General features: G+C 44.5%; 1 protein-coding gene across 3 annotated transcripts; it reads left to right on the top strand.

The window, feature by feature from the left end:
- The first annotated feature begins 1,464 nt into the window (after positions 1-1,464).
- LOC147108299 (perilipin-3-like) lies at positions 1,465-12,283 on the top strand. Of its 3 annotated transcripts, none has more exons than XM_086004883.1 (8): positions 1,465-1,483; positions 1,816-1,897; positions 2,728-2,923; positions 5,067-5,149; positions 7,958-8,195; positions 9,809-9,993; positions 10,457-10,597; positions 11,547-12,283. In XM_086004883.1, exons 2-8 carry the CDS (start codon positions 1,832-1,834, stop codon positions 11,916-11,918), a joined length of 1,281 nt encoding a protein of 426 aa, XP_085861009.1. In that variant the 5' UTR covers positions 1,465-1,483; positions 1,816-1,831; the 3' UTR covers positions 11,919-12,283. The 3 variants fall into 3 exon arrangements, with proteins under 3 accessions (XP_085861009.1, XP_085861011.1, XP_085861010.1); XM_086004885.1 differs by having other exon boundaries at positions 1,474-1,501; XM_086004884.1 differs by having other exon boundaries at positions 1,475-1,494.
- The last annotated feature ends 681 nt before the right edge of the window (positions 12,284-12,964 follow it).

Below are 12,964 nucleotides of genomic sequence, written 5' to 3'. Positions count from 1 at the left end.
TGCTATCTCTCAGTGACCTAGTGATATCATGTTGGTATTGCAGTAACAAATCTCCGGATATATTTCATCTTCCAGTGCCATTTGTGACCTAGTTCAATTAATATTTATTAATCTCTGCTCATCAGTAAGCTCAACTCAGGCAGTTGGAAGGGTTTTTCTGTTGGGTTGAAATAATTAGATCAACTTAAATTACATACATGATAGGGTACAAAAGGTTAATGAGACATTGTGTACCCACTTGTCCCCTCTCTATATTTCAGATAGAAGTACGAGCCAAGATTGGAGCTTAAGCTAGATCACAAATATCTTTGGGAGATAAAACCTTTTAGGGTACAGGGGTGCGAAGGTTTGGAGGTTACAGACAGGCCAGGGAGATAAAGCCTTTTGATTTTATATGCACTTCCAGTTTGAATTAAATCTTAACATCTTCCTGAAGTAAAAATGACTTGCAAAAACTTCCAAAAATCCCAACTGTTTACAAGGCAGGGGAGCATCACGACACTGTCACAAGCAAACCTGTTACTCACCAAAACATATTGGCCCGGATTTTGCAGGGCCTATGACTGCGTACGCAGTCGTAAATGTCCCGCAAGTTCTGGGTTTCCGCATGCGCTGCGCAAAAACACGGCACTTGCGATCTGTCAAGTTTCAGCTTAACAGATCATCCGCATGCGCAGGAAATGGACATTCACTGGCAGAGAGTGGGGCTATTTGCCCAACTACTGCCCACGAAATTCTTACGCGTAGGGCATTCTTTATACCAGCATAAAGGTTTCAATAAATATTAAAATAAAATCATTTATTTTTGGCCCGTTTAACATTTTTTACATTTATTATTCAAAAAATTAAATTTTTGTTTTAAATGTTTAATTACATTGTATTTTAATTAATTTTAAACATGTGATGTTTTTTATTTAGGTTGTGTGAAAATGTATCTCTAGGGCCACCCGGGCGCGAACATAGCCGCGGAAGAGAGGCAGGCAATCGGGCCGAACGACCCCATCGATCGCCTGCTGCCTGGACCTATTAATGGCCACTTTGGCCAGGCCCAGGAGCAGTCCTACGAGGAGGTCCTCCAATCTGCCCTCTCCCCTTCGCACCGGGTGGCCAAAGATCAGGAGCGTGGGACGAAGTGCAGCCAAAAATCGAGGAGCAGCCCCTTCAAAAAATGGAAGAGGGGCCGCAACCTCTCACATTCAGTATATACGTGGAACACGGACTCCTCCAGGCCGCAGAAAAGGCAGGCGGCCTGGGAGTCCGTGAACCTGTTTAAAATGTTATTGCCCGGGACAGCTCCGTGCAACACCCTCCAGGTAAAGTCCCCAATAGAACAAGGGTGCAATTAGTGTATGATGTCAGGTTGTTTCATTTTGTGAATTGCTATTGGTTAGTTTAACAACAAGTGGCCCCTCAGCTGATGACATCAGGTGTATAAATGCATTGCACATGACACCTAACAGGCAAGCAGGCCAAGTTTGCAGAAGTAAGGAATTGGTGGGCTGTAAATAGTTTTGTTTCATTTGGAAATTGTGAAAGAAATTTAATCTTGTTAAGGTTCTGCTAGAACAATGCTTGCAAATTACTTTTTAGGATATGTTTTGGTCCTAGTTCTGTACAGAAGCTAAGTAAATGGTAGATCTATTGTGTTAGTCTAACTTTTTCAAGTCTGTGTACAGGCAGTTTGCATATGCAGTGTTCTTGCCTCCTTTTTGAGGACCTTTTCCTGTTCTATACTGTTGAAGTATCTGTAGTACTTTAGGGGATTGGTGTCCTAGAAAACTTGGAAGAAATGTTTTCATTTGTCTGTCTCTCCAGGGTTTTGTGGTTCATCATGGCATCTGCAACAGCAGAAAATGTTCCAAAAACTGCAGAAGACAAAGAAAATGGGAGGCAACAGGTACAGCTTGTGTGTGGATGGAATGTGGTAACATTTTTTTGGGTGTACTGTTTGCTTACTTAATCTGCCAACTTGTAAAGCTATGGATGCACTATAGAAAAATAAGGGGTTACCGAGTTAGGGTTTGCCTTTTTAAAGTAATTGCTTGTTCTCTGCTAGGTATAAGTATACGAGTAAATTTGCTATACTATGCTGTTCCAATAATTAATGCCCAATTACTTAATCCAGTGACTGTTGGCCTTGCCTTTCCCCAAGTTGAGATGACTGGCTGTCTCCTCTGCTAGCTATGGCAAGACTGCTACTAACTACAACCTTGAATCCTGGTTGGGTGTGATGGCTTGGCTCCATGAGTGCCGCTCAAGACCAGAATGCTCTAGCGCTACAAATCTCCTGATTGCACCTAAATGATTACCTGCACCTCTGGGACTCACTTCTTAAAATAACTAATTACAGTTTTGTAGCTAGCTAGTTAACACTTTCATTGTTATCGCTTGTATAGTGGGCTGGGCTCAGGGCCAGTAAGTTTAAACTAGTTGAAGCAGAGACCTACATATCTTGACTGTCCTGCACCCTGAACTGAAAATGGTGCTGTTCCTTGGTTTGTGACTGGCAAGCTTTTTTTGTTTTGTTTCCTGAAAGCATCTTGATTTCATGTCCTACCCACAGTTACTAGTTTTGAGGATATACATTGATACTAACTATATGTAGATAGTGAAAATTAATGTTCATAAGTTGGACCATGGAATAATTGTAGAATAGGTACTTAATGTAAGCAGATGCTATTCTCTCAATATACCAATGCCTGGGCAATGATTTGATTTCTGTTTCAGAATGTGGCTGATAGGGTGACGAACCTGCCGCTTGTGAGCTCTGCCTGTGACCAGGTATCTGCTGCATACACTAGCACCAAGGAGAGCTACCCTGCTGTGAAGACTGTCTGTGATCTGGCAGAGCAGGGAGTGAAAACTATTTCAGCTGTAGCTGCCAGTGGTGCCAAACCAATTATGGACATGCTGGAGCCTCAAAGTAAGATGAGTCATGAGGGTTTTTATAAACACTAGGCATGCCATCAATAACCATACTAGACAATACAGAAACAGTGTGGTATACAATGCTCCTTGGCTGGGTGTAAATTGAAATGAAGTAAATCTACACTTCACTTAAATCTGAGCAGTCACAGCTATGCATAATTTTTTGGCTCTTTGTAAATGAGGTCCAGTTCAAATAAATGCAGTTGTTGCTGCTTCTCACAGGCTGTTGGATGAGATGTACCCAACTATAAGCTCCTGGACAGCTTTAATTACTTGTGCTAAATCCAGATCTGTCTACTCGTGAAGCTCTAGCCCTGTGTGGGTGCTGGTCTTTTCATGCTTGTCAATTTTTTTTTTATATTTATAAATATTTTATTAGGGAGGATTTGTACACTTCACTGCTTACAGCAGCTTGCTTAAGTAGAGGAGCTGACATCCTTGGTGTTTAACCAACTAAACTGTCTATTTAGTGACGGATTGAAGTAGGTAGTAAGTACGATAGCGGGTCTCCCTCCCTCACCACTTTCCGACACATTGACTATTGGTGCCGTTCCCTGCTCTCGCCCTGAACTAGACAATTTCATTCACTGCCTACAATTTCTACCCTTCCCTCACCTTCACATGGTCCATCTCTGACTCTTCCCTTCCTTGACTTTTCCATTTCTGGGGATAGGTTATTGACCAATATTCACTACAAGCCCACTGACTCCTACAGCTACCTGGACTACACTTCCTCCTGTAAGGACTCCATTCCATTCTCCCTGTGTCTGTTTCCGCTGCATCTGCTCTGACGATGCCACCTTCCACACCAGTGTTTCTGACATGTCTTCCTTTATCCTCAATCAAGGATTCCCCTCTACTGTGGTTGACACTGCCCTCGACTGTCTGTTCTATCTCCTGCGCTTCTGCCCTCACCCATGCACCTCCCTCCGGAACCACGATAGGGTTCCCCCTTGTCCTCACCTTTCACCCCACGAGCCTCCACATTCAACAGATCATTTTCCGCCACTTCAAGTGATCCCAGCACCAAACGCATCTTCCCCCTCCCCTTTCAGCATTCTGTAGGGACCACTCCTCTATCACCCCCAGCACACTTCCCCTTTGCCTGGCACCTTCCTGTGCAGGAGATGTAACACCCTGCCCTTATACCTTCCTTCCCCCCCCCCCCCCCCCCCCCCACCACCACCACCATCCCACTGTCCAGGGCCCCAAACACCTCTTCCAGGTGAAACAGCGATTTACTTGCTATCTAGTATACTGTATTCGCTGCTCACGATGCGGTCTCCTCTACATCGGGGAGACCAAATGCAGATTGGGTGACCGCTTTGCAGAACACCTCCGTTCGGTCTGTTAGGGTGACCCCGAGCTTCCGGTTGCCTGTCATTTTAATTCACCACTCCATTCCCACTTGGATCTCACCATCCTTGGCCTCTTGCATTGTTCCACAGAAGCTCAACGTAAACTCTAGGAACAGCACCTCATGTTCTGATTAGGCACTTCACAGCCTTCTGGACTCCATATCGAGTTCAACAATTTCAGATCATAACCTTGGCCCCATTACATTTTTACTTTTTTTTTATCCACACCTTTGTTTTGGTTTTTCCCTTTTTTTTTTCCTCTCTCCCACATGGCAGCTGTCTCCCATTCTGCCAGTGCATTTCACACCTAATCTAGAGCCGTCTTGTCTCCACTAGTCCTATCACCATCTTGTTTTGAATACCTCTTAATGTCTCGTCTCTTTTTTTTGTTCTCTCCTGGCCCGGCCTCTTAATCTATTTCATTCCCTGTGCCTATTTAGTCTTGATAGTGTTTTGACCTGGAACATCAACTCTAATTTCTCTTCACAGGTGTTGCCTGGCCTGAGTTTTTCCAGTATTTTCTATTTAGTAATGTGCAAGGCTTGTCTATAGATGTGAAAGGTGGCTAGCCACACATGCATTGAGACTGCTCTAGTCAAACTTTCATCCTAATATGAAATTGAGAGCATTTTATGTTTTTAATTCATTTGCATTGTCCTTCCTGGAGCAGTGCAATGACATTACTTCTGCTGCCAGTATATGGCAATTCTCTTTACAGGCAAATGACAGAACTGCAGCCACTGAGCTGGATTTTTTTTTTTGACCATGTTCTATGTTCAGTTGCAGCAGCCAATGAGTATGCCTGCAAAGGCTTGGACAAGCTGGAGGAGAAGCTTCCTATCCTGCATCAGCCTACAGACCAGGTTAGTGTTGTATAGTTGGTTTATAACATCAAAGGAGAAAATGCTATTTGCTCTTCTGGAAACTTGTAGCTTAATAGAGAATCCAGAATAGCAAGGGCACAGAATGTACTCTGGGTGGGGGACTTCAATGTCCATCACCAAAAGTGGCTCCGTAGCACCAGAGCTGGCTGAGTCCTAAAGGACATAACTGCCAGTCTGGGCCTGTGATCAAGTAGTGAGTGAACCAACACGAGGGGAAAACCTACTTGACCTCATCCTTGCCAACCTACCTGTAGCAGATGCATCTGTCCATGATGGCATTGGCAGCAGTGACCACTGCAGTCATTGTGGTGATGAAGTCTCCTCATCACACTGAACAACCTCCATGTTGTGCAGAACTACCACTGGTAAATTGGATAGATTCAGAACAGATAACTGCTCAAAACTGGGCATCTGAGGCACTGTGGGCCATCAGCAGCAGCTATTCCACCACAATCTGTAACCTCATGGTCCAGCATATAACTCTCTACCATCCCCACCAAGCCAGGGGACCAACCCTAGTTCAACGAGTGTAGAAGAGCATGCCAGGAATGGCACCAGGTGTACCTAAAAATGAGGTGCCAACCTGGGAAGCTGCAACACAGGACTACATGCATGCTTAAAAAGCAGAAGCAGCATGCTATAGATGGGGCTAAGCAATTTCCACAATCGACAGATCAGATCAAAGCACTGCAGTCTGCCACATCCAGTCATTTATGGTGGTGGGCCATTAAACAACAAACAGGGGGTGGAGGAGGAGGCTCCAAGAATATCCCCATCCTCCATGATGGTGGAGCCCAGCACATGTGTGCAAAGGACAAGGCTGAAGCATTTGCAACCAACTTCAGCCAGAAGTGCCGAGTGGATGATCCATATCGGCCTACTCCTGAGGTCCCCACCATCACCGAAGCCAGTCTTCAGCCAATTCAATTCACTCCGTGATATCAAGAAATGGTTGAGTGCACTGGATACAGCAAAAGCTATAGGCCCCAACAACATCCCAGCTATCCTGCTGAAGACTGCGCTCCAGAACTAGCTGTGCCTCTGGCCAAGCTGTTCCAGTACAGCTATAACACTGGCATCTGTCTGACAATGTGGAAAACTGCCCAGATATGTCCTGTCCACAAAAAGCAGGACAAATCCAACCCAGCCAATTACAGCCCCACCAGTCTACTCTCAATTGGCAAAGTGATGGAGGGTTCTCATTAACAGTGCTATCAAGCGGCACTTACCAATAACCTGCTCACTGATGCCCAGTTTGGGATCCACCAAGACCACTCTGCACCTGACCTCATTACAGCCTTGGTCCAAACATTGACAAAGGAGCTGAATTCCAGAGTGAGATGAGTGACTGCCCTCGACATCAAGGCAGCATTTGACAGTCTGGCATCAAGGAGCCCTAGTAAAACTGAAGTCAATGGGATTGGGGGAGGGGAGAAACACTCCACTGGCTGGAGTCATGCCCAGCATGTTTGCTGATGACTGCACAATGTTCAGCACCATTCACAACTCTGATAATGAAGCAGTGCATGCCCACATGCAACAAGACCTGGATGATGTTCAGGCTTGGGCTGATTAGTGGCAGGTAACATTCAAGCCACAAGTGCCAGGCAATGACTCTCTAACACACGAGTCTAACAACCTCCCCTTGACATTCAATGGCATGACCATTGCCAAATCCTCCACTATCAACATTGTGGCTGTCGCCATTAACCAGAAGCTTAATTGGACCAGCCACACATACTGTGGCAATGAGAACAGGTTAGAGGCTAGGTATTTTGTAGTGAGTGTCTCTCCTCCTGACTCTCCAAAACCTTTCCACAAGGCACAAGTAAGGAGTGTGATGGAGTACTCCTTACTTGCCTGGATGAGTGCCTCTCCCACAACACAGCTTGACACCATCCAAGACAAAGCAGCCTGCTTCATTGGCACCCGATCCACCACCCTAAACATTCACTCCCTCCACCACTGGCGTACCATGGCTTCAGTGTGTACCATCTACAAGATGCACAGCAGCAACTCGCTAAGGCTTCTTTGGCAGCATCTCCCAAACTCGCTTCCTCTTCCACCTAGAAGGACAAGGGCAGCAGGTGCATGGGAACACCACCACCTCCAAGCCACACATCATCCTGACTTAGAAGTATATTGCCAATCCTTCATTGCTGGGTCAAAATCCTGGAACTCCCTAACTAACAGCACTGGGAGTACCATCACCACATGCACTGTGGGAGTACCATCACCACATGTACTGCAGCGGTTCAAGAAGGCGGCTCACTACCACCTTCTCGAGGGCAACTAGGAGTAGGCAATAAATGCTGGCATGGCCAGCAACACCCTATCCCATTAAAAACAAATAAAAGAAAAACATTACTTTTAGTATCCTTAATTGATGATCTTCTGTGCTGACTTGTCAGCCATCTGTTTGGTCCTATCCCCTTTTTTTCTTAAATAACTAATGTTTCTGTTAATTGAGGGAGTCCAGTGAGCTCTCCTGGTTCTATAGTACCTGTGAATTGTGCACTTGAACAGGTAAATGGCCTCTGATTAACATTTCAACCAGAGGACACCCCCTCTAAACAATTAACCTAGATTATTTAAGCCCTGGACTTTGATCCTGTGACCATTTTTAGTAGATGTTGGGTGAAAATTGTCTCCATGATTAAGTCACTCATAGCTGAAGCCTCTATTCAAATGCTCACTTGATCAGTTGGAATTAAACCTTCCTTAGAATTGAATAACTTCATACTTGCTAGCCTATAATTTTTGACCTGCTATTCCATGATATTACAGGTCCTTGCTGAAACAAAGGCACTAGTGACATCAACCATGACTGATGTAAAAGAATCAATGATGGGGGTTGTAGACATGACGACAACTGCAGTACAAGGCAACTTGGAAAGAACTAAAGCAGTTGCGGTTGAAGGTGCCAGTGCTGTGGGTCAGCTGGTGGCTACTGGTCTGGATATTTCTCTCTCCAAATCTGAGGAGCTGGTTGATCACTATCTTCCCATGACCAAGGAAGAGCTAGGTAACTACAAACCTGAAACCTTTACTACATGGTCACTGCTAGTTATAATGACTGAATGCCCTTGACTGTGTTGCATTTCAATCTGCTTCAATGAGCCCATATTGAGTATGCCAGGTTGGGTATAGTGTATCTTCTGCTATTAAGTTTATATAAAAAAAAAAAAAAAAAAATGCTGCTTGAGTTTCCAAAAATCAAATCTTGCTTAGGGCATGGCTAATCCTTGACCAACCCAGATTGAGCTTTCATGTTGCCCTTTCTATTGGCACAGCAAGAGCCCCAGGTGGGCAGAGGAAATGCTTCAAGGACACCCTCAAAGCCTCCTTGGAAAAAGTGGAACATCCCCCACTGACACCTGGGCATCCCTGGCCCAAGACCGCACAAAGTGGAGGAGAATCATCCGGGGAGTGCATGTCAACCACTGTCTGCCCCACCTGTGACAGACTGTAGGTCCCACATTCGACTCCTCAGTCACCTGCGAACTCATTTTTAAATTGGAAGCAAGTCATCCTTGGTTCTGAGGGACTGCCGAAGAAGACCATGAACTTGCAACTGTATCTCCTGGGGAGGAAGGAATATTCTTGCAGGTGTCTTCTCCTCTTAGGCAGCCCCTCTGAACTGAGGCTGACTTGCTTCCACACCAAGTTCTCTGGTGACTTGAGTCCAATGCGGGACCTAGTCTCTATAGCAGTATGGCATTCCGGTCTGTTGCTGTTGGAGTTGTCCATGAGGGCCCTGATGTTCCAGGTCCTGAACTTCATTTTCAAGCGTGATGATGCCTGTGGGAGTTCTTAATGTGGGGTGGCCATTGCACACCAGCTACCACATGGGCTTGAGAGAGCAAGGTCTTGGTCCAATGGCAAGGGGATACAAGATTGGAGACCAGGCTCTGCTACTTCAGCCTAGCATACACTCCCAGGGCAGGATCCTTCCAATCTGCTAACTATATACAATGCTCAGTCTAGTCTGGGGTAGCTCAGCAGTCAAGAGTGTCATACAACCATTCTCAGCAAGTCCTCACATGATTACCTTCTATCACACACCATGATGTGATGAGGCTGATTCCCATATTTGGGCCCCTGTTATGAGCAGATTCATGCAAGTTTCATTCACTGGAACAAAAGACTGAGGAGGCACAATATAAATCTTTAGAATGCTGAAGGACAGTCGATGTAGCTATAAGCAAAATCAAAATGCTGTGGATGTTGGAAATCTGACTGACTCAAACAGAAAGAGTTGTATACATATATGGTTGGAAAGTGAACTGGGTGTTATAGGGATAAATATAGAAGGCGATGACCAAATATTCCAAGGGAACTGAGGAAGTCCTGTGCTGCTGGGATTGTGGTGGCAGAGGGTGCTTTGAGCATGGATGGTCTTGATATCTGTGGAGGATGGCTGGCCAAGGCTGAATATTGGAAATGTAGACGTGGCTTCATATTATTGGTTGTTGCTTGATTGACTTGGGGGAGATTAGGCAGTATTATCCAGATCTTTCCCAGAGATGAAATGGGTGGATAGAGTCCATTATTGTCTTGATTGTACATGGTTCATATATTGCAGTATCAAAGTGCTGCCTCATGATATCTAGCCTAAAGATTCTGATTTTCTTTCAGCAAAAGTGGCTACTTCTGAAGGTTCTGACACTGCGACAGTACAAGAGCAGAGTTATTATGTACGCTTGGGCTCTTTGTCCTCAAAGGTTCGTAATCGTGCATACCAGTGTTCCATAGCCAAGATACAGCAAGCCAAGCAGAATGGTCAGGAGACCCTCTCTCATCTCCACAACCTTGTAGATCTGGTAAGGAAAAAACTGTCTTGTGCAGTCTGTATGTGGATGCCATATTAGCTGTGCTCTTGCACTGCCAATTTTGCATAAAGTTCAACATCACTAATCAACTGATTCCTGTTTCCTTTCACCTTCAAGGATAAAGATTGGAGACTACAATCTAACATTATGCCCTAGATAAGTCTGACTTGTACACTGTGTAGCTCCAACATGCCTGAAAGATTGTCCTACTGGAGATCTTGTTCAAGTTGACTCTTTTTTTTTTTTTTTTTTTTTTTTTTTTTTTTTTTTTTTTTCCCTCTTTATACACCACCACCCCCCCCCCCCCCCCCCCCCCCCAAAAAGTTTGTCTGCTCCTTTTGCATAGTAGCTAAGTTCACTCTTCACCCCAGCCTGGTTGGCTTTTCCTTTTCACCCTTAACCTTGATTGCTAGAATGCATGACTATCCTGACTAAATGTGACATGTACTTCTAGATTGAAATGGCCAAGAAAGGAGCAGAATCAGCACATTTCAAGCTACAGGATGTTTGTGCAACTTTGAATCTGATTCTGCTTGACTGGAGAAAGCAGCAGCCAGATGGCCAAGCAAAAGAGGAGCTGTCTGAGAAACCTGAAGTAAGAACTTGAGCAATTGCTAATGTAGAGGCAGTCTGATGCATAATTTGTCTTTTCCCATCCTCTTCTCCCCTGGAAGTTCATTATGTCCAGCAATTGAGATGCTAAATGAAGCAACCACTGTCTCTTCACCCTCCTTGTGAAGGATTTTTGATAGATGCCACCTAGGCCATTTCTACCTGCAGTAACTGGACCAGCACTGTTATTTCAGCAGGTGACTTGCCCTGCACCAACACATGGTATCTTGTGTTCAATAGCTCCAACTGTCTGCATTTTAGTATATTACATGACCCATATGCATGTACCATGTCCACCTAGTTCAGTTCAAATACAATGTATGGCACCACTTTAAAAGCATAAGTGTCAGCTTGGCTGTTAGTAGCCCCACTCATGAGACTTCAACACAACTTGGATAATTTGGTGTAGTATCAGTGTTGCAATCCTGAAGAGGCATTAAACCAGTTTTGTCTGAGCTAGTTAAAGATGAACATAAAACATGCAATGGCCTTGCTCCAAGAGAAGTTTCTCACCTACCCAACAACTTCATTTGTGTTGCCTCCTTTTGAGAGTATTTGTCTAAAACTAACTGCACTTCAGGATTTCCCTCTTAGATCAAAAAGCAAACAGATATCTGTTTAAACTGGCACCAGTTTGGATTAGTGAGAAACTATTTGGTTGGCACACAAGCATTTAATGGTAGTAGGGCACACTTCAATTTTCTTGGATGCATTCTTCTTGATATTCACTAACTTGTCAATGGCCAGGCACTCTGCCCCCTCTTTCCTCTTCGCCCCCCCCCCCCCTCCCTTGAGAAATTCCATGAGGTTTGCAAGCAATTTGACTGTTTTCATTGCCTTCCAATGGGCAAGTAATACCAGGATAAATATAAAACTTGCTGGCGCAACATTGGGTACAGGTTGAAACTTAAACTTTTTTTTTTTAATTCTAGCAAATTGAATCCAAAACACTGGCCATGATTCAGAATTTTGCTGATCAGTTGCAAACCATCTGCCAGACCCTGGCTTCAAATGTTCATGGTCTGCCTCAGAATATTGAAGATCAAGTGCAGCATATTTGTAAACTAGCAGAAGAGATCAACCGCTCTCTTTCATCCGCCAACTCCTTCCAGGATCTGTCTACACCATTCCTAGCACAGAGTAAAGAGCAACTGCTGAAGATCCATGAGGCAATGGATGGGGTGATGGATTATGTGCTTCACAACACTCCCCTTAGCTGGCTGGTGGGACCCTTTTTCCCACAGCTGACAGAAGGCCAGGAGCCAGTAGAAATGAAACCCACTGGAATTGACAAGTCTCAATAGATTGTGGTCTCTTCCTTGCTAGGCTGGATGCTTGAATTGAAAGCCTCGCTGGCATAGTTGTTTATCTCTAGCACTTTATTCCAAACTGTAAAGTACATTATACTGAATGTATTTGCAGTCATGTTGCCTTAATCTTGGCTGGCTTTATTTAGTGGGCTAACTGTTTAGGCTTTTGAGGCAACTTCATTTGTATATAATGGTTTTTTTGCAGTTTGGTAGTTTTCAAACATGTGACTAGTTTACACTAAATGCAGTGAACAAGTGTCTTGCAATTGCAACTGGTCTGCCTTAATATGAAGATACTGACTAATGGCTCTATATGCAATTTTGTCATTATTGTAATAAACAATTGCATGTAAAATGAACCAGTGTAGTGCAAATCTAATTCTGCCCATCTGACTCCAGTACAGAAACCCTATAAAGCAGCTATAGGATATTGGATTAGCTTATGCCTACTTGCAGTCTGCTGTAAGTAAACCCCAGACCTCCATTCCTCTAGTGACTGTTTCATCACAGACCATCACATCTGTTCTCATTACTGAAGTGACTGCATTCAGTTAAAAAATTACTAACCACCTACTTGCAGTGGCATTCCAAAAAATTGAGCTGCTGATTGTTTTCTGGGGCCTTTAATTTCTGCCTGGAGAGACCTCCTAAAGCAATTGTGTTGGAAGTGCTAATGAATAGGCCCAAGGAAAGAGCTTGTTGCTTGGGAACCTTGTGGTGCTGAAGCCCAAAACTCCTTGGGACAGTGTTAAATGTCTCCCTCAACCTGCGTGTACCAAAAATTTTGCAAACAAAAAAAGGCAGGAAGCACCCACCTTTTTTAAAGAGCACTCCCCAGCCCCTTGACCTAAGTCCCCCTCTACCTGTTCCTAGTGGCAGGCACTAAGGCAGGGCGCGTAACTCCATATCTAGTCCAGGGTGTTGCATGCTCAACTGACCTCTCAACCTGCAGGTGTAGGAGTTCATGACAGTAGTTCAGTACTGCCACAAAATGGCAGCACTAAAATTGCCACAGTCGGGCACTAAGTTTTTAGCACCAA

This window comes from Somniosus microcephalus, chromosome 13, assembly GCF_052327205.1.
Source record: "Somniosus microcephalus isolate GS21.2 chromosome 13, FLI_Smic_1.0, whole genome shotgun sequence".
NCBI lineage: Eukaryota > Metazoa > Chordata > Chondrichthyes > Squaliformes > Somniosidae > Somniosus > Somniosus microcephalus.
This window is presented reverse-complemented; position numbering and strand designations above follow the sequence as displayed.